This window comes from Littorina saxatilis, linkage group LG1, assembly GCF_037325665.1.
Source record: "Littorina saxatilis isolate snail1 linkage group LG1, US_GU_Lsax_2.0, whole genome shotgun sequence".
Taxonomy (NCBI): Eukaryota; Metazoa; Mollusca; class Gastropoda; order Littorinimorpha; family Littorinidae; genus Littorina; species Littorina saxatilis.
The window spans coordinates 29,831,333-29,852,859 of record NC_090245.1 but is presented as its reverse complement, the minus strand read 5'-3'; the positions used below and the strand labels follow the sequence as shown (position 1 = coordinate 29,852,859).

At 42.5% G+C, this 21,527-nt stretch overlaps 1 protein-coding gene across 3 annotated transcripts in view; it reads left to right on the top strand.

Annotated features, from left to right (window-relative positions):
- LOC138966679 (regulation of nuclear pre-mRNA domain-containing protein 1B-like) overlaps nt 1-21,527 on the top strand; it is a 183,023-nt gene that overhangs the window by 9,225 nt on the left and 152,271 nt on the right. For 2 of the 3 annotated variants that reach the window (XR_011455743.1, XR_011455742.1), the window contains exons 3-7: nt 5,003-5,109; nt 6,804-6,958; nt 7,463-7,589; nt 7,983-8,158; nt 13,127-18,301. Coding sequence is in view for 1 of the 3 variants with exons in the window: in XM_070338986.1 (XP_070195087.1) it covers nt 5,003-5,109; nt 6,804-6,958; nt 7,463-7,589; nt 7,983-8,158; nt 13,127-13,282 (721 nt within the window). In the remaining 2 variants the exon portion in view is untranslated. Of the gene's footprint in view, nt 1-5,002; nt 5,110-6,803; nt 6,959-7,462; nt 7,590-7,982; nt 8,159-13,126; nt 19,158-21,527 lie in introns of those variants that run through there. The other variant, XM_070338986.1, reaches the window with a different exon arrangement.

The following is a 21,527-nucleotide window of genomic DNA, read 5'->3' as shown; positions in this document are numbered from 1 at the left end:
GCTCTCTTGGTGCCTCTGGGCAGAGTTCACAAGCGGCCTCTTCAGCTTGCTCTGAAGCCGTATGTGGACTCTGCTCATGTGGACTGGAACGTCCTCGTCCCTCTCCAGGGATGGTTCCAGTCAGCGACCCTTCCGTGGTTGGACTCGGACTGGGTCTGCAGAGGTGTGCCGATCGCCTTGCCTCCCCCAGACACGGACCTCTTCACAGATGCGTTTCTGTCGGGGTGGGGAGCGCACACAGACCGACAGACTGCGTCGGGCCTGTGGTCGGCAGAGCAGAGCCACTGGCACATCAACCTGCTGGAGCTCGAGGCTGTGGCCCTTGCTCTGGAGGAGTTTCGGCCCTCCCTTCACGCCCATCATGTTCGTCTGTTCACAGACAACACGACTGTGGCAGCTTATCTGAACAAGCAGGGGGGGTCGCGGTCCCCTTCTCTTTCGAGAAGGACCTGCGAGATTCTGGTCTGGTGCTGGCACCATCAGATCACTCTCACAGCCAGGTACCTTCCGGGGAGCTTGAACACTTTGGCGGACGCGCTCAGTCGCTCCGACAAAGTGATTCAATCAGAGTGGACGATCACTCAAGGGGCACTGCTTCGCCTTTGGGCCCTCGTCCCAAAGCCTCTGGTGGATCTCTTTGCCACCCGTTTCTCGAAGAGGCTGTCAATCTTCGTCTCGCCATTCCCGGATCCCGAGGCTTGGCAGACAGATGCATTGGCCTTTCCCTGGACAGGGCTTCAGGCCTACGCCTTTCCTCCCTTCCAGCTACTCAGTCGAGTACTTCGGAAGGCGGAAATGGAGGGTCCGGATCTCCTGTTGGTCGCTCCTCTGTGGCCGTCTCAGGTTTGGTTCCCGGACCTTCTAAGGCTCGCCCACGGTCCACCAGTTCCGCTCTTTCTCACAAAAGGGGAACTGGTGCAGCCTCACACCGGCATACCACACGAGGATCCCTCGTCTCTGAATCTTCACGTGTGGAGGTTGTCCGGTCCTTTCTGAGGCGTTCTGGTGCGTCTGAGCAGACTCTCGACTTAGTGGAACGCTCTCATAGGGCTTCTACGTCGTCAGTCTATGCTTCCCACTGGAAGGCCTGGGTTGCCTGGTGTCAGGCCCAGGGTTTGAACGCGCTAGCCCCTCGGTCTATGCACGTGGCAAACCATCTTTCTTCGCTTGCGTCTCAAGGAGCCTCTGCTTCCTCCTTGAGAGTTAGGAGATCTGCCATTGCGGTAACCTTACGCCAGATGGGCCGCTCTATTGACGTCAGTGGAGTCATTTCACGGGTGATTAAGGGCGCTGCCCTTAAAGAGATTTCTACTCGTTCCCCCATGCCAAAATGGGATCTTTTCCTGGTACTCGAGTTCTTACGTTCTGCACGTTTTGAACCTCTGGTCACGGCGAGTTTCGCTAACCTGACGCGCAAAACTCTTTTTCTGCTACTAGTAGCTTCTGCGCGCAGAGGAAGCGAGATCCATGCGCTCTCTGGAAACCCGGAGGATATCTCTAAAGAACCTGATGGTTCTATTTCCTTGCGTTTCCGGCCACATTTTCTGGCTAAGAACCAGACCCCTGACCAGGCCTCGCCTCTGGTTCGCGTCAAACCTCTGACTAGCATACTGGCTCCCGGAGATCCGGACGCCCTTAATTGTCCTGTGCGAGCCCTTGACATCTACCTTGCCCGGTCTCAACCGCTTAGGTCGAAATCTCAAAATCTCTTATTTATCTCCATTAATACTGTGAGAAATAAGGATATTGCAAAGACGACAATGGCTCGGTGGGTGTCCGCTCTGATAAAACAAGCATATGAGTGGAACCTTGCGGAAAAGGGGGGGGCACTGCCTGCTTTCCCTCTGAACTCTGCTAGAGCTCATGAAACCAGAGCTTGGGCGTCATCTCTGGCCGTCCTACGGTCACGAAAGCTGGACGAGGTTCTACGCACAGCCTACTGGCGTTCTGAGGATGTCTTTTTGAACTTTTACCTCAGAGATGTCTCCGCTGTTCGGCAAGATGGTTCAAGAACACTCCCTGCCTTGATCGCAGGTGGCCAGTTCATTTCAAGGGTTTGAGGTGAGTTTGGTTTTTCATTCCCACCGCCTTGTTGATGCTATCTGCTCTTTATGTGATTCGGAGTAAGAATATGTAATTTAATCGAAAATTTTTAAGTAAATTTTCATTTCATTAATATACTTACCCGAATCACATAGTGTATTCCCTCCCGCCAACCCCGCTTATGATATTTTAGTTTTTCTTTAATGTCGAATGAGTGTACCATGTGGTGCAGCAATGGGAGTGACGTCACATACCCGGCAGGGGAGGTAACTCCCCGGGTATATGGTCGTTGCCATAGCTGTGTTTACCTTTTTTGTGGTTGGGTTGCTTCCCTTTTAAACTTTAAGACGGGTAGCCTTTTCAGACCTTAGCTATTCAGACTGCGTCAATGCTCTTTATGTGATTCGGGTAAGTATATTAATGAAATGAAAATTTACTTAAAAATTTTCGATTTTATGAATTTGCTTCACACTTAGTGACTTACATACACTAATGACAGTAAACATTGACATTTAAAGTAAAGATTCAAAATGAGTAAAATACCTTCAGAGGTTGTCTTGCGGGTTCCCTTCTGATCAGTTTATAAATTTGGTTACAAACATGCACACATTAAATTAATTCAGCTTTTTCTAACCTTTGAAGATGACATATATGTCGTGCCGAATTCACGTAATTGCCGAATTCGGCAACATTTTTGCCCACTCCGCGTAATCGGCAAAATGCTGCCCATTACGCAAAATCGGCAGCGTTTTGCCGAAAATGTGTAAAGGTAGCATTGCCACATCGCCCAGCGTCAACTGAGGACACAGTGAAAAGGCACTTTTTTTTCACTTTGAGTGAAAAATAATTGGCATAATTGATGTTTGTGAGTCACATATTATGTATCAAATAAAAAAGGAATGAATAAAGAAATGATTCAAAAACAAAGTTTACTGTATGAAATTAATAAAAGATGTGTTTTGGAATATTTTGAGTGTGAAAGTGCGTGTTCGTCTTCACTGCCTCTCGCGGCCCTTTTCGCGTCACTCTTAGCAGACGACCAGTTCATTTCAAACTGCTCGGAATACCGTAATTTTCATTGGAGGGCTGTGATATTTTGCAACCAATCAGAGAAAGCCTTATATCTTTCCCATACAAAAAACCGCAAACCACCTGAAGCTACATCTCCGTCAGCATGTCGGTGAATATTACTCGTGTGAGTTTCACTAAAATTTGGTCTGAAAACTTCCATCGGCATACACGGTTAAAATGCAGTTTATAAAACATTAACTTCTGTTTCATTTAAACCAAAAATCAAAAGAATCAAGCGAGAAATGACTTATTCAAAACTGGACCCAAAAAATGCGAAACTCGGCCGATCAAAAGCCTGAAGAGGTTGCGATCTCGGCTCGCTCAAAGCAAAGTGATTTTGAACTAAAATGACCATATCTCGAGAACTACTGCACCGATTTAAATAAAACAAATTGCTATGTGCTCAGAATGTTGATCTCTTTAAAATGGTGTGTTTCTTGTCATTCAACCATTAATTTCAAAATTTCATGTCATTGCCACAGCAATCAGTCTATGTCACTAGCTTTGTCCTCAAATGACGCCCAAAATTTCTTAACTAAAATGAGCATATCTCGAGAACTACTGCACTGATTTAAATAAAACAAATTGCTATGTGCTCAGAATTTTGATCTCTTTAAAATGGTGTGTTTCTTGTCATTCAACCATTAATTTCAAAATTTCATGTGTCATTGCTAGTAAAGGCTTCTAAAATTTGCCTATTTTGCGAAATCGGCAGCCACTTTTTGGCTTTAAAGTTCTCAAATGCCTGGGATATCATCACACTTGGACAGCTAGATACTGGAATGGATAGATATAGCAATATTCGATAAGTAATGGCAAGTTATGGCAAAAAGTGTAGTTTTCGTGCTTTTCCGGAGTTATTCTCGACACAAACCAACACAGACCATCAAAACCATAATAGGTAGGTAAAGCAGTGCTAATGCAATATTTTGGTGGCACAAAAAGTATAAAGATTGTCTGCCGCTTTTGCAAAATGGGCAAATTTTAGAAGCCTTGACGCATTTTCGGCAAAACGCTGCTGATTTCGCGTAATGGGCAGCGTTTTGCCAATTACGCGAAATGGGCAAAAATGATGCCAATTCCGCGAATTCGGCAATTACGTGAATTCGGCATCTATATATATATACGACTTGTGTGTGTGTGTGTGTCCGCGATGCACGCCCAAGGTTATCGATGGATCTGTTTCAAATTTGGTGGCCATATTCAGGTACACCCCGGACACAACCTGGTCGATGAGATATTTCAACACGTGCTCTCAGCGCGCAGCGCTGAACCGATTTTGGTTTTTCTCTGGATCCATTCCCAGTAACTCTTCCTTATCTTCTCCAGTGTTTTCAGCGTTTATCTCCCTTCCTTCGTGTGGCGTCAATCCATATTCCCGTTTCTATTTTTAGAAGGTCACTGTCGACAACGCTCAATCCATATTCCCGTTATACTATTTTTACTCTTCTCCAGTGTTTTGCGCGTTTATCTCCCTTCCTTCGTGCGGTGCGCCGGCAAAGCCGGCGTACACCCGGCAAACTGAGCCGGGTCCCCGGCACAGCCGGGTATTCGGCTCGACTTCTTCCCGGCGAAGCCGTACCCGGCGAAGCGGGTATTCATCTAGTGACATATTATTATTATTATTATTATTGTGATCATTTTTATGTTTGTATACATGTATCTTATTCTTAGTTGTCTTTGTCCAATATTATATGACAGGGTATTCTACAGTGTCCATTATGTATCTCTCTCTATTTAGCATTTTATGATAACTTGGCAAAAGTGTACTTTTTTCTCATAGACTAATACATGTATGTAAGAAGAAATAGCAAAAGATCAATAAGCACTGCCCCTTTTCATAAGATGACATGCACATGATTCTTTCTTTTGCTCTTTACAATTACAGGGGTACTGAGGACAAGACAAAGCAGTCCCTTGGAAGGGTGTTGAACATCTGGCAAGAGAGAGGAGTCTACGACAAACATTTGATCAAAAAAGTCAAACATGCAATGGGTAAGACTGAAAAATAATTTCATTTAAAATTTCCATATTTACTGCATTTGCTAAAATTTTGTCAGGGAAAAATGTTCTATAAATTTAAAGAAAAAAAGGGTGGGAGTTGCCAAAAGTAAAACACGTTAGTAACATGTAAGTGTACTGAGTTAAACTTTAAAGAAAAGAGGTTGGACATGCAGAATTGAGCATCTGGTTCAGGGATGTTGCCACAAATTCATACCTATAGGACAAATGTCCTGAGCTCTTCGGCATGAATAGGACATTTGACTGCTTTCAGACATTTTAATAGGACATTATAATTTTGTGCAAAACACAAAATCATGTGCGCACACACATATATGAGTATATGCACCAACATTGTGTGCGTATATTGTTTTACAGTGTATTACTTTTGTTTCAAACAGGACACACACGAAAAAGATACAAACTAAAAAGCAACCAAAAACGTCAGCACTTTTACTTTGATTGGCACACAAACTGCATGCTTTCCTGACAGAGCTTTTTCTTGAAAGATTCGACAAAACATTTTGCCTATAGATATAGATGGTCCCTTTGCTGTCAAATTCTAATCAACCTCGTAGTACTAAACATGGTCAGCCATGAATAGTTAACCTTATTAAAAATAAAAGTGCGTTTGTGTGAATTTCCTGCTGTACCGACACCATCTTCAAGTGACGAAACTTTACTTTCCGTGATTGTGGAGGTTTCAGGGGACACACTGTCATTGGAACTGTCATTTTCCAGAATGATGCTATTGCTAGCCGTGTTTTCCCATGTTCTTGGCCCTAAAGTAGCACACGATGCCGTTGAAACGCCAAACGTGTTCAGCTTTTGCTGTTCTTTGGCAGGCTTTGTTTTTTTCGGTTGCATAATTCAGTGCCGTCCGCTTCATCTCTAACCGAAAGCAAATTAAAGCAGACGCGAGCCTTGGTCAGTTAGAGTTGTCTCCCGTAGAGGGAGAGAGAGAGAGAGAGAGAGATTAGTTTTGATATTATGATCCTAACCTTAACTATTTATGAGCTGACTATTTGCGCCTCGATATTTTATTTATGTTCTTACGTTTTATTGTGATACACCACACCCAAGTTTCTCGTAATTGAGATAATAAAGTGTTCTATGTCTATGTACTCCTAACTTTAGTGTGCTGTAGACGGGTGTACGCAAACGGATCATACCGCAAACGATTCGGAAATCGGAAGATCTGTACTGCACAACTTCGGTGCACCTGTACGCGAGAGCACTCGGTCGCTTTTTGAAGATTTCTATCATGAAAGGAAAATTATCAAATAACACACTGTCCGAAGGAATGGAGTTCTTATCGGACAATGACCGCGCTCAGTTGAAATTGAAAGGACATCTGACCGCCATGCGGCTTTGTGAATCGGACATTTGAGCCTTTTAATCGGTCTATGTCCGATGTCCGACGCCTAACGACATCCCTGCTGGTTTAGGCATAGGGTTGGAGAACTTGATAAGGTAAAAATATTTTGTTCATGAAGAAAAAAGTTAACAAATGAAATCTCTCACACACACTCTTTTTTCTTCTATCTATCCCAGGTTTTTGTATAAGGGTGAGTGCTCATATGCAGAGCAGGCGTATGCGCTTGCAAGAGGCCTAAAATAAAACATGGAGTGTCCCTCTTTCAGACATTAAAAAAAAAATTGCAAACAAAACATTTATTTTTGTGCAGAAGGCAAGGAGGAATCTCCAAAAGTGGAGGAAAAGCCAGTGCTGGAAAGACAAGTGCTGGAAAGACAAGCGAAGAAGAGCAAAAAGGAGCCAGAGTTGTCCCTCTTGCAGGAAGTAGAAGCCGCCCAGGCTCATATACCTTCAGATAATATTGATGTGAGTTACTTGTGGTAACAAGAGCAAAATGTGAGAGTGTAGTTTTGACTGCAGCACAGTTCTTTCAATTGATTTTGATTGTGGTGAATAATTCTGTTTAAAACAAATTAGAGGATGACGTGAGCTTAAAGCTAAGGTTTTATGCTATTACAATAGCAGAAAGTAAAGCTGACTACATGTATCTTCCCTTCTGTGAAATCATATGAGGCTATAAAAATATCTTTACAAGAAATAATGAGTTGTCTGTTTCAGAACAAAATGGAGTAAACTAAAGCGGAAGCTGCAATTTTGTCAATCACCGAAAGCTTGTTAGGTGTATGTTCACATTTTTATTTTCTTACTTTGACAGTTTAGACAGTTGAAAATAATACAGGACTTTGCATTTATTGTTGTGCATGCTTTTTCTTATCTTGAATTATCTTTCATTCCTTCTATAGTATAATCTTGACTCATCTCTTTTGAGAAAATTGACCTTTTGCCTTTACTTTCTTTTTTCTGATACAGGCAGAAGAACTGGTGAAACGACTTTCAGACCTTGAACACTCAGCGTCCTGTGATGCAGCCATTCGGGAAAAAATTGCAGCCTTGCCATTAGAGGTGTCTGATATATCCCACCTGGAGAAAATCCAAGGTACCTCTTACCTCGAATTAAACATTGTGGTCTAGAATTATATGTTCTTATTGAATGCTTGCTAAACTGAATAAGATCATTATTCTGTTTGATAATGCTATAGACTTGAAATTTCAGTTTTGATTGAAATGAAGAGGATTGAAGTTGCCTATATTATATTTTGCAAAATATCACAATCTGTTACAAAGAGTTGGTAGAATTCTCAGTTTGTGGCTTTTACTTTGAATGGATGGGAGGGCCGTGGGGTGTTACAAAATTGCACAGAGGAGTTATTTTAGTTCGTGTCTGTGAATAGTACTTCTGTCAACTTTGAAAAGGCCAAGTTTCTAAATATAATTGTTCTACCTCCCATCTTTTAGTTATTATTTTTATTCACCATTTTTTTTTCTGCAGATATGAAATCAGCAGAACGTCTGTCAAAACAAGTGAATGATGCATGCTTGCTCCTGTCGGAATACAATCAACGTCTGACGTCAGAACTGGAGGAGAGGAGGCAGGTGGCGTTTCTGCTCCGCGGCTTTGTCAACAATGTCAAGACACAGATGCAAGACACAGAAAGGCAGCTAGAGGTACATTTTGTAGTGTCTTTACTTTTTTATATTTAGTCAAGTTTTGACTAAATATTTTAACATCGAGGGGGAATCGAAACGAGGGTCGTGGTGTATGTGCGTGTGTGTGTGTGTGTGTCTGTGTGTCTGTGTGTGTGTGTGTGTGTGTAGAGCGATTCAGACTAAACTACTGGACCGATCTTTATGAAATTTGACATGAGAGTTCCTGGGTATGAAATCCCCGAACGTTTTTTTCATTTTTTTGATAAATGTCTTTGATGACGTCATATCCGGCTTTTCGTGAAAGTTGAGGCGGCACTGTCACGCCCTCATTTTTCAACCAAATTGGTTGAAATTTTGGTCAAGTAATCTTCGACGAAGCCCGGACTTCGGTATTGCATTTCAGCTTGGTGGCTTAAAAATTAATTAATGACTTTGGTCATTAAAAATCGGAAAATTGTAAAAAAAAATAAAAATTTATAAAACGATCCAAATTTACGTTTATCTTATTCTCCATCATTTGCTGATTCCAAAAACATATAAATATGTTATATTTGGATTAAAAACAAGCTCTGAAAATTAAATATATAAAAATTATTATCAAAATTAAATTGTCCAAATCAATTTAAAAACACTTTCATCTTATTCCTTGTCGGTTCCTGATTCCAAAAACATATAGATATGATATGTTTGGATTAAAAACACGCTCAGAAAATTAAAACAAAGAGAGGTACAGAAAAGCGTGCTATCCTTCTTAGCGCAACTACTACCCCGCTCTTCTTGTCAATTTCACTGCCTTTGCCATGAGCGGTGGACTGACGATGCTACGAGTATACGGTCTTGCTGAAAAATGGCATTGCGTTCAGTTTCATTCTGTGAGTTCGACAGCTACTTGACTGAATATTGTATTTTCGCCTTACGCGACTTGTTTTCCTTCCTCTAGCCATCTTAAGATCAAAGGAACGTCAAGCTAAGGTGAGTTCATTTTAGTTTCATTGTTATTTGTTTGTTCATCCACCTCAAAGACCACCAGGTTTGTGTAGTAGTGCATGTTTGGTTTTGTCTAGGATAAAACATTCTAAACAAATCATGATTTTTGTTACTGGCAGGTTTCACGGTATTGATTTCAGCCATTTCCCATTTTCTCACACTTCCAGTCAAACATAAAACTGTGAAATACTGTGAACATGGATGTTATTGTAATTAATTAGGATCAGTACCACACAAAACAAAGAAAAAAATTATACGCAGAGTCTTATTTTCCATAGAAAATCAAGCGAAACGAAAGTTGCCCCCAAAACGTGAAAATCTATCAAACAAACTTGATGCAAGCCTGACTCCAGAAAGAAGACAGAAAACCACTAATACTAAATGATTTACATAAAGTTTAAACATATAACAGATTTTCACAACAAAGTTCCTTGCCTGAGGCTGTCTATATGTTTGCATGATGCTGTCCTTGATCAGAACGCCATTTTCACCTAAACCGGCCGGCGAAATGTTTTTTTTCACATTTCAAGGTCTCCATACACTAACAAAAGTCACATGTTTTGAAAGTGTATTTATGTGTGTACAAGATAAAAACAGATAAGTACTTCTTTATCATTTTTTTAATGGCAGAAATAAACTTATACTATCGATACCCCCTAATTTAGAAAACGGCAAGAAGAGCCAAGATACCTGTTTCATTAACAAGGAACACTTTTTTGTTCATAAAAAGACACTCACTCATTTTGATATGAAATAATAATCAATTGCATACATATATGAATACAGAATGTTAAACAAATCTACTTTTATTTTAAGTGGAAAAAACACACAACAAAAAACACGCACATAAGTGACGCACACAAACTGAAGGCTTACCACCAAAGACCTGTGGGTACCCTAACTACTCTCCTCACATAGGGAGGGGGGAGATAGAAGGATCCCTAAACAAAGCCTGCCTCAACACGACTTTAGTAGGTAGCCGTGCCTGCTTGGTCATCCAATTATGCCGTCGAAAAACAGAAACAAAGAAGAACAAGTCGCGTAAGGCGAAAATACAAAATTTAGTCAAGCTGTCGAACTCACAGAATGAAACTGAACGCAATGCAATTTTTCAGCAAGACCGTATACTCGTAGCATCGTCAGTCCACCGCTCGTGGCAAAGGCAGTGGAATTGACAAGAAGAGCGGGGTAGTAGTTGCGCTGAGAAGGATAGCACGCTTTTCTGTACCTCTCTTCGTTTTAACTTTCTGAGCGTGTTTTTAATCCAAACATATCATGTCTATATGTTTTTGGAATCAGGAACCGACAAGGAATAAGATGAAAGTGTTTTTAAATTGATTTCGAAAATTTAAAGGCACAGTACCATCACAGAGCTCCCCGAGCGTCTACATACAGTACAAGCATACTTCCATTTGAACGCTCACCGAACGGGAACATCCTGGCTGCTTTCTGTCGAGCGTGAGAAATTTTCAAAGAATATATTTTCGTGGACTTCTCCTTAACAACAATTGCGCCTCGTTTTGGTGCTGGCCGGGACGGCTGTTATGAATATGATACCGGAAATCACGCCCGGACAGTAAGCCTCCCGTAAACCATCACAGATACTGTCAGGCTTTTACACACAGTACAAACACCCTTCCATTTGAACGCTCACCAAACGGGAACATCCTAGGTGCCCTACGTAAAGAGCGAGCAATTTTTAAAGAATTAATTTTGCAGATTGTCTCGAACACTTTTTGGACCCATTCTGAACTCAGGTCAAAAATGAGTTACTTCCCTTCTATCGATGTAAACTGTCGATAGCCGTGGATCGATGATTATCAGAATGTTTTTGGACCGTGGTGCGTTTTTGCGCTAGACCTAACTTTTAAAATCTAAATAATAAATTGACAGCTTGTTACAACATTCTTTAATCATAAAAGAATTTGTTTTTCATCAAGACAAGATCAGAAAAGCCCGGAAGCAGGGTCACGCAAGGGTCGTCGCAGACGACGGTTTACAGTGCATATCGCCGTTCCTCTCAACAGTCAAAAGCCATCGCTAGAGTTCTTGTGAACCACAGCCGTTTGTTTCGTGCATAAAAACGTGCTATTGTAGATAAGCTCACATCGAGTCACATTCAAATGACTAACTGACGACTACATTGTGAAAAAGGGAAACTGGATGACACGAGTTCACGATGGCTCAGGGGTAAGATAAACCACGCAAAAATAAATTCTTTGAAAATTGTTCGCTCTTTACGGAGGGCACCTAGGATGTTCTCAATCGGTGAGTGTTTAAATGAAAGGGTGTTTGTACTGTGTGTAAAAACTGACCGTATCTGTGATGGTTTACGGGAGGCTTACTGTGCCTTTAATTTTGATCATAATGTTTATATTTTTAATTTTTAGAGCTTGTTTTTAATCCAAATATAACATATTTATATGTTTTTGGAATCAGAAAATGATGAAGAATAAGATGAACGTAAATTTGGATCGTTTTATAAATTATTTTTTTTTTTTACAATTTTCAGATTTTTAATGACCAAAGTCATTAATTAATTTTTAAGCCACCAAGCTGAAATGCAATACCGAAGTCCGGCCTTTGTCGATGATTGCTTGGCCAAAATTTCAATCAATTTGATTGAAAAATGAGGGTGTGACAGGGCCGCCTCAACTTTTACAAAAAGCCGGATATGACGTCATCAAAGGTATGTATCAAATAAAAAGAAAAAAACGTCCGGGGATATCATTCCCAGAAACACTCATGTAAAATTTCATAAAGATCGGTCTAGTAGTTTGGTCTGAATCGCTCTACACGCACACACACACATACACCACACCCTTGTCTCGATTCCCCCCTCAACGTTAAAACTTTAGAAGACACTTGCAAGGCAAATTTTCGCGCCGCGGTGCCGATGACGCAAATAACTCTCGCGACAAAACGATTGGTCCGTAAAAGTCGCGTCATCAACCGGTTCATGAATGGCCCGTGTATGAATGTCATTCCTTCTGTTGTGATGACGTGCGCACCTCGTCATTGATGTGACTTGGAAAATCGGTCGGATTTAGGTACCCCCAAGATCTTATGTCGAAATTAGATACCTTTACCCTACCGATCCAGAACTGCAAAGGAAACGTTAATCAAACTTCTATAATCATTGAAAAAGCTAAAAATCTGATCGAGCATGAAGAGGTAGCGATCGTGTGGTAGCGATCGTTGGCTGACAGACAGCATATTACTCGACAAAAAGACAACAAAAACAATAAAATCTCACCTGAAAAAAATAATCACAAATCACGCCTTCGGCCTCAACTGTGAAAAGTGTGTAATATGTCACATACGGCATAGGATTGCCCGAAAATGACAACGAAAGTGAAAGTAGCGATCGTTGGAAACCCCTGACAGACGACGGTCAGACATTCCAAGAAATGGACACGGCGCGGAATTTCGCGAAATTTCGGTCATTGTAAATGCTTTCCTATGAAGTACAGACTATAAAGGTGTGTTTTCAATGTCAAAATAAAATCATGTTATCATTTCTTGTGGTAAAATAAGCTTACTTGGTTTATCTGTGAAGACTTAGTTTTTCGGACAGACAGCTTCCAGTTCTCGATTCGATTTTTTGTGTGCAAAATATGTAATGCAAAATTCATATTTGTGCTTTTGTTTTTGTTTGTATGGTTAGATATTGCAGCTCTGCTATCAAATATGACCATTCAGTGTGAATTGAGTGCCTTTTCGTTTCAATTTTCACATCAATGGTTGGCTTCTGTCATGCAGAAGGAAATGGCGTCTGTCAGGATTCACACGATCTCTACCAAACACATGTGCATAAAATGCCAACAAAACAACTCAAACGATTTTTTTTTTCAGAATTGTATTCAAAATGACACATTTGTGCATTGCATATAAAAAAAAACACTGAGAAAATTGGTTCAGCAAGTTAGAAATCAGAGCACATTGTGCAGTCAATAGAATGTCTCAATACCGTGAAACCTGCCTACTGTCCTTTTCCAGGATTACAAGGGCAAGTTGGCCAGGGTAGCTTCAGTTCGGCAAGAACTACTGTCTCACATTCAGAACCTGCCAGATCTAACCAAGCTGCCTGACGTCACAGGGGGTCTTGCACCACTGCCGTCTGCCGGCGATCTCTTCTCCTTTCCCAATCATTGAGGTGTCCTACTGTGATGTGGGCTTTTTAGTGTTGTGTTTTGGACCTTCAGGTAATTCAAATTTGGGTGTGTGAGAAAGAGAAAGTGTTTGTTTTGTGGGGGTGTAAGATCAAGAGAGAGAGTGTGTGTTTGTGGTGGTGTGGATGTGAGAGAGAGAGAGATTGTGGGGGGATGGGGTGGGTATGTGAGAGCGAGAGATAGTGTGTTTGTTAGGGTGATTAATGTGGGTGTAAGAGTGAGAGAGATTGTGAGTGGAGGTGAGTGAGTGTGTGAAGTTAATAATACTTTTTCGTATGTGTGCCAGTTTTTATGGATTGCTATTTTAAGCTTTGTTGTAAGAATTTGGAACTTTTTAAATGTTCACCATCCCCTTTAGGCTCTTGCTCTCTCTCTCTCTCTCTCTCTCTCTCTCTCTCTCTCTCTCTCTCTCTCTCTCTCTCTCTCTCTCTCTCTCTCTCTCTCTCTCTCTCTCTCTCTCTCTCTCTCTCTCTCTCTCTCTCTCTCTCCCCTTTGTTCAGATGTGTGGGTGAGTTTTTGTGAATTATACTATTTTTTGTTGTTGCTGTCACTGTGGATGCATTTTATGTTTAACAATGTATGTCAAGGCAGTTTTTGCTATTGGTGGAAATGGTTGGTTCCATGTGTTTCAGATTCATATATATGCAAAACAGTGAAGCTTGATTCTTTCGGTTCTCTTGTGGACTATTCAGAGAACATGTAAACAGATGAAACAGTAACTTGTGGAAAAGAAAAGTGTTAGGTAAAGTGAAACTGTTTCTTGTTGTGTCACATTCATGCTGCATTCACAGTGATGTTGTTTGCATTGGTGCTTTTGTGTTACATTCCACCCATTGCCTGGGTCATGTCATCCTGAACTCGGGTAAAATGAGTTACTTCCCTTCGGGTCTCATTTATCCCTGACAGGATGCCTTGGTTTTCTTTCTGTGGGTAAGAAATCGATTTTTTACATATTTAGAGCTTTTCGTAATGTGTTATTGATATAAGCAGATTCGCAATCGTCGATAATGGTTTTTCATGGTGTTGTGTAATTTTTAAATTACAAAGGAATTGATATGTAAGACAGTTTCAAGCGAGCTATCTTTCGCGGGTGTATTTACTGTGCAAACAACTCTAAATATGGCAAAAGTGTCACGTGATAATCAACTTTGGCTACAAAGCAGACGATACGAAGCAGACGATACTTTTTCCTAACCAGTTGGGAGTGATGAAACAATATCACGGTCTTCTTCCCACAGCAGTCTCAACATTTCGACTTGTTTTAACCTTAGAACTATGTCTTAATCATAACTGTGAAGAACAGAACGAAGATCACTGTCGAAGTCGGCCAATCTGCAATCACTTTCGTCTCGGTTCGTCTATTCTCAGAAACATTAGCAAAAAACATGGGAGATAACTCTGTATTCTTGTTTTAATAGATTCTGCGCAGTAATTATGCACCCTGTCAGAGAGACATGGGCGATACGGCATGGACCGATGATTATCAGAATGGGGTCATGTTTCAACAAGTCCTTAAAGAAAATGTCCTTCCCGGGTATACAATCATGTTTACTGCCGCAGATCTGTCGGGGCGTTTTTCGTGGAACAAGAGCAATTTTTTCACTTGGAGTTGGACAAACGTCAAAATTATAAAATGTGGCTGCATTCCGTGCAGAGTTAGAATTTTTTGGTAAATTGATTTTGCATGTTGAAGGAGGCATTTCTTTTGAAGTTAATTCAAACAACAAAGTCACACTCGGCAAAGGAAGCAGCCAGACTGCTGATTTGTTGGCATGTGTTTGAGTTGAAGGATGTGCTAATCAAGTGCAAAAACCAGGACACATCCAAGATGGTCATCGTGATCGATTACACCAGAAGGAATGTTCCACTGAAAAATCTCTGCATATATGCATACTGGTGTCACATACCACATGTAATGGTTTGTGTCATTTTAAGCATTGACGTTTTTTGCGCTCCTGTTCTTTTTTAATATATCAAATTATGCAATGTGTATTTAAATGTTTCTATCCAGTTTTACAAATTAGCCTAGATTTTAATAGTTGGTTGGCGCATGCTACCGTTCATATGTTACAAAATTACAAAAAAGAAGGAAAGAAATTGTTCCAGCTACTGGAACTGAAATCAAGACATCAGGCTCCTCCATTCTCACTTTCTGCATAATTTTGTCACTGTATTTTATTTCTGCTTTGTTATGCTGTTGAAAGCTCTTACCAACAGCACTGTCTCAAAGTGTCATGCTTGTGAAGACTGCACGAGCCAAATCAATCTGTGATAATAGAACCATCCACCTAAGTATTGACAAAAAGTAAATTGTAGTAGGAACTTGTGTGTAGGGTGTAAAGAATATTTGCTTATCAGTTTGTGTGTGTGTTTTAGTGTTTCAAAGGTAGCCATGAAGCTAATTGTAATTAATGATGCCAGCACTGAGCAAAGAAAGGGCATTATTGTTGTTTATTACCAATTCAGTGCCCCATATGGCTTTTTGACCAATCAGGACGGATTCTAGGTGACCCTCTAAATGTTATAACGTTCAGGCAGGGACCCTTTTTGTTTATCACGCTAAAAATTAACAAGACAAAGTAAAAATGTATTTCAACAATATCAGCGTGATTTATTCTAAAGAATGACACTTCAAATGCTGTCAGATAATATTCTCTTTATCTAAAAAATACTGAAAAGCGAGTTTTGTCGGTGGGTGCGTTACGGAACAGCAAGGCACCGCCCATCGTCTGAGTGTGCATGCCGACGGCTCACTTGAAATCTAAATGATCAAAGTTCGGAAAAATCAAGTGAAATTGCGTCACTCGCTTTATGTCAAATGTATCTTTACGTCATTTTCCATCCGTCTGGAGTCGGTTCTAAATCTGTCGCTCTCTGTTCAACGAGAAAAAGCGAAGAAACCGAAACGCATGTTCAACATGATTTATCTTGTGAGATTGTCGTGTGTCAAAGGCATTTGACCTGTGAATATTAATCATGTCAGGTGTGTTACTCTGATTGGCTGACTCAGGTCACGAGAAATCTTTGACTGACAGGCATAATCAGGTAGAAGCGCTTGCGGCTGTTCTGTCTAATTCGCGGGGTCGCTTCAAAATTTCTTTTGGTCGAATTAAACGGTAATAAAACTGTTATTTCTAATATGCTGACTGTTAGCAAATGATAACAGACATGTCTCACAAACGATATCAACATTCGCCTAAAAGGCTCATGCTTGATATCTTTTTTCTCGACATGTCTTGTTATCATTTGCTAACAGTCAGCATATTAGAAACAACTCATAATAACCACCATAGGGGAAGGTGCTAGCTTTGGGTGACTGTTTAATTTTCTGACTGGCTAGCTGGCCTGGTTTTGCAAGTTGATGCCAACAGTTTTGGGTTTATCAGGGGTAGTGTTTACCAGAAATGTTCAGTATTTTACCGGTTATGTATTCAGCAACTGTTCAAACAAACCAGTTGATATTTCATTTGACCAGTTTCTTTCCGACACATATAATGAAACCATTGCGGTTTTAACTGGTTGGGGTAACAGAGTGACTGGTTTTCTGTGAAAGTCAGGACATGTACAGCAATACTGTTTGTAAAAATGGCTAGTATGATTTCTGGTTTAGCGTGGTCAAAAGTTGAAGGAAGGTCAGATATGATGGAGATGAAACCTTTGACAGTAATTCTTAACTAGCAGGCTTTTGTTTTGTGAAAATATGGACGTGAAGACAGAAGGAAGGAATATTGTGACTATGTAAATCCAGATACAGAAACCTGAAGCTGAAAAACTGTGTGCAAAACCGTAGTTCCTCAAAAGTTTTATTGATGTTGTTTTGAAGTGTGTGTGTGTGTGTGTGTGTGCGTGTGTGTGCTTCAAAAGGAGTTGACGTTAAGCCATAGTATTTGCTGCAGTCACATTAGTCAGCCTTGCGTGTGTCTGTACAACATGATAATCAGTAGAACACAATTGAATGTGCCTTGCTATTTCACATAAAACATTTTTATCATCCATTTCATTGGAGAAAAAAAAAGTAATTTTCCGTCTTGTACTGTTGTTTTTTCTTGCTCAGAGTGTGTGATGAGGAGTTTAAAAAGAAATTAAGCTCTTATGTATGCTTCATTTTGATTTTCTTTTTAAATTGTGGTCACAGAATACAACAACAAAAAGTGTAGGAACTGTGATTTTGTTTCATTTTAGGAGAGAAATGTTTGACAATGTTGCAGTACTTAAAGGCACACTCTTTCTCTTGTACACACTCGGGCTCACCATCTCAGATCTGGCTAGGCTTTTACATGGAATAAGACCAGCCCTCCACTTCAACACAGGGGCGGGGATGTAGCTCAGTCGGTAGCGCGCTGGATTTGTATCCAGTTGGCCGCTGTCAGCGTGAGTTCGTCCCCACGTTCGGCGAGAGATTTATTTCTCAGAGTCAACTTTGTGTGCAGACTCTCCTCGGTGTCCGAACACCCCCGTGTGTACACGCGCAAGCACAAGACCAAAAGTGCGCACAAAAAAGATCCTGTAATCTATGTCAGAGTTCGGTGGGTTATAGAAACACGAAAATACCCAGCATGCTTCCTCCGAAAACGGCGTATGGCTGCCTAAATGGCGGGGTAAAAACGGTCATACACGTAAAAGCCGTGGGAGTTTCAGCCCATGAACGAACAAACAAACTTCAACACATGCAAAAATGAACACTCTGTGCACAGTGGCAATAGTTTTATGAAAATAGTTTTATGTTCCGGTAAAAGCCACTAGTTGCTTTGTAAGAAATTAATTCATCATAAAATACAATTACCCCCCGCGGGTTAGGGGGAAGAATTTACCCGATGCTCCCCAGCATGTCCTAAGAGGCGACTAACGGATTCTGTTTCTCCTTTTACCCTTGTTAAGTGTTTCTTGTATAGAATATAGTCAATTTTTGTAAAGATTTTAGTCGAGCAGTATGTAAGAAATGTTAAGTCCTTTGTACTGGAAACTTGCATTCTCCCAGTAAGGTCATATATTGTACTACGTTGCCAGCCCCTGGAGCAATTTTTTGATTAGTGCTTTTGTGAACAAGAAACAGTTGACAAGTGGCTCTATCGCATCTCCCCCCTTCCCCCGTCGCGATATAACCTTCGTGGTTGAAAACGACGTAAAACACCAAATAAAGAAAGAAGACATGTCAAGGCCTGGTCAGATCTGAGATGGTGAGCCGAACTTTTTTCACAAGAAGAAGTGAGCCTTTAAAAAGCAATGTGCTGCAAGTTCATTTGTGTGTTTCTTTGATTGGTCTCAACATTCATCATGTTATCAATTTAAATGACTTCTTAGCGAATAGTTTTGAGGGGATCTGTGACATAAAGAGTCAGCTCTGTTTCCTTTCCATGAAGGGCATACATTGTGTTCAGTTACTGTTTTTCATTTGTGACATCAGAATATATATGCTCGCTCACATACTTACACCTGATGACTGTAACACAACAATCAAAAAATATGTCATGAAGTGGACACAAGCAATTTATTTCTGCTTCATTCCAATTTTGAATACATTGAAAATGTTCAACATGCAAAAGGCACTTTCATTTTTTCTACTTTAATGATTTTTCTTATGTTGCAGATAGCAGTTAGCCTAGCTAATTGTTACAATGTCAGGAAAGTCGATCTTTAAAAAAAAGAGCTCTTGTACATGTGCATATATTATATATGTGCCAATATTTTTCTTTGTTGGTATTGTTGTTATGCAAGGTGTTAAAGATTGTATGTATGCATATATGAAAGTATGATTTCAAACAGAAAGTAGTAGATTTCCTGTCCCCCTGTGGTACTCCTGTGTGAACATTGTGGATGCTTAAGAATAAAAAATAAAAAAGCACACTCTTTGCATTGAATGAGGCTTTAGAGTTGCAAGACTAGACCCCCCCCCCACATGCCCTTTAAGTTTGGTTGTTTGAAACATAAAAGTTTCTTTACCATTTATTCAGTCAGAATTTTCACATACATATAACACAAGATGCACAAGTATGTGGAAATATGCATCCGTCAGATCTATAGAGGTCGCCCAGTCTCCTGGACAGAGAGCGTCTCGGACCGAGGCTGGCGTCTCCATCTTGAACCGTATCGTTCTCAAGAAAGTATTGAGAAACGATAGATCCAGGACGGAGCGCCAAGCTCCCAAGGCCTTGGGGACGGCGAAAAGCCGCCCGTAGAACCCCGGTGAGCTGTGGTCGGAGACCTCTTCCACAACACCCTTCTCTAGCAGAGAGACAACCTCCGCCTGTAGGACGGCCCTTGCCTCTTGTGAGAAGGGGGGCTTGAAAGCTGGAGGACGCCTGGAAAGCGGGGCCTTGTCCTCCAGCCAAAGTAAGCGGAATCCCGACCTCACCACTCCCACTATCCACTGGCTGTGCGTAGAAGCCAGCCAATGCAACAGTGCCCGGGAGGGGCCGCCCGCCATCACCAAGGTGGAGGGCGGGAGGGGGGTGAGATCGGGAGCGCTTCATTGGGGGTGGGGCTTGCCGCGAGAGCTGCCCCTACCCCTGCTCGTCGAAGACCTCTTGTTCGAACCTCGGGAAGGAGCACGAGGTCTCTTCTGAGAAACCGGCTTGGTCTGAGCAGAGGGCTGAGACTGCTTGGGCTGAGCCGGCCTGGAGCGCTTTAACCCTTGTAAAGCGAACGTAGAGAACTGCTGGTCTCTATTGGTCTCTTTCTCCTGCTTTCTGGCGTCAAGCGCCAGATGGCCGAAGAGAGACTCGTCAACGAAGGGTGAGGACCGGAGGGTGTTTTTCGTTGATTCCTCAGAGAACTGGGAATGAGCGAGAAACAAGTCCCTCCTACACATGACCACATGGGCGTAGTGTAGGGGGACAACCTCATCTGTTCCTCGTTCACCCTGGCAAGGGAAGAGAGGAGGGTAGCCACGTCCTCTGAGTCCTGCTCTTTACTGATCGTAAAGGGGTCCCGGGACTCCGTAAGCGCCCGAGAAAGCGCTCTGAGGATAGTCCCGGAGATGGATGCCAGTTCCAACAGTTGTCGTCCAATTTCCTCCGAAGAGGAAGTCTGCTCAGAGAGCAGAAGACCCGAGTCCTTCTTCAGGGGTTTAGCGAGAAGAGGGAGGAGCTCCGGCGACACCGGCAGGGGTGAGCGCGGGAGAGCATACGACAACAGCAAATTCCGAGAAACCCTGGGCAGAGAAAGCTTTTTTTGCGCAGAGGGCACGAAAGTCGAAGCCTGTGCGGGAGAGGCTAGCCAAGGCAGTGCCCGTTCCGGAGCTGAGCCATGGGCAACCAGCAACAGAACTGGAACTGGAGGCAGACCGCTGCCGGAAGGAGCGGGTTTGGCAAAAATGCGAGAGAGGTGAAAAGCCACCCAAGGCGACTCCTCAAAACGGAAGTAGTGTTCCTCCTCTCTCTCAGACCGGAAGTTAGCCATCGCCGACGGAGCAACTGAGGAGGAAGTCACCGAAGACGAGGCCCCTTCCGGGAAGTATCTGGAAGTGACTTCGGCCGCAGACTCAAGAGCCACCTTGAGACTGGCAGGAAACCCAGAACGCGTCTGCTCATGGTCGACCGACTTGGAGTCCGACGCGGCAAGCGAAGGGCATAGCTCGAAGCCGTAGTTGCCTGTGAAGGAACGCTGAGAGGGGAAACCGGAAGCCGGAAACCCTCCCTGCTGGTAATTGTCCCTCCTCACCCCCTGACTAAGAGGAGGGTGAGAGGAAGAGGCATCGAAAACCAAAGGCACAGGAACGGAGGAGCCAGCAGTCCCCACCTCGGAAGGGTGGAGGGGCTACTGGACCAACTGAGCCTGGAAGCCTGCATGCCCGTAGGCAGGTCCATGGCCTGCACTCCCGCAAGCGAAAGACAAAGTATGCCGGTCATGACGAGAACCGTCTCCCAAAAGGGAATGTCCTGCAGCGTCACGAGCGCCAGCGGACCGGTTCGAAGGGCCAGGAGAGGAGGGCGGCGGAGGAGATCCAGGGAGATCCCCTCTGGACCATGTGGCCGCCGGAATCCGAATAGCGGCCATGGAACGCGTGCCCCCCACCTCCGGGTGGAGGACGGAGCTGGAAGACGGAACAGAGCGCTTCATCTCCTCGCGCACGAGGCTGCGGATCTCTGGCAGCAGAGAGCTAATCAAAGTCGACACCAAAGCACTAGGCTCTGGTGCCGAGACAGAAGGCAAACTAGAAGACATACTAACACTAGGCTGTGAACTAGCACGGACATCTTCAGGGGCAGAAATGGGCACAGACAACACCG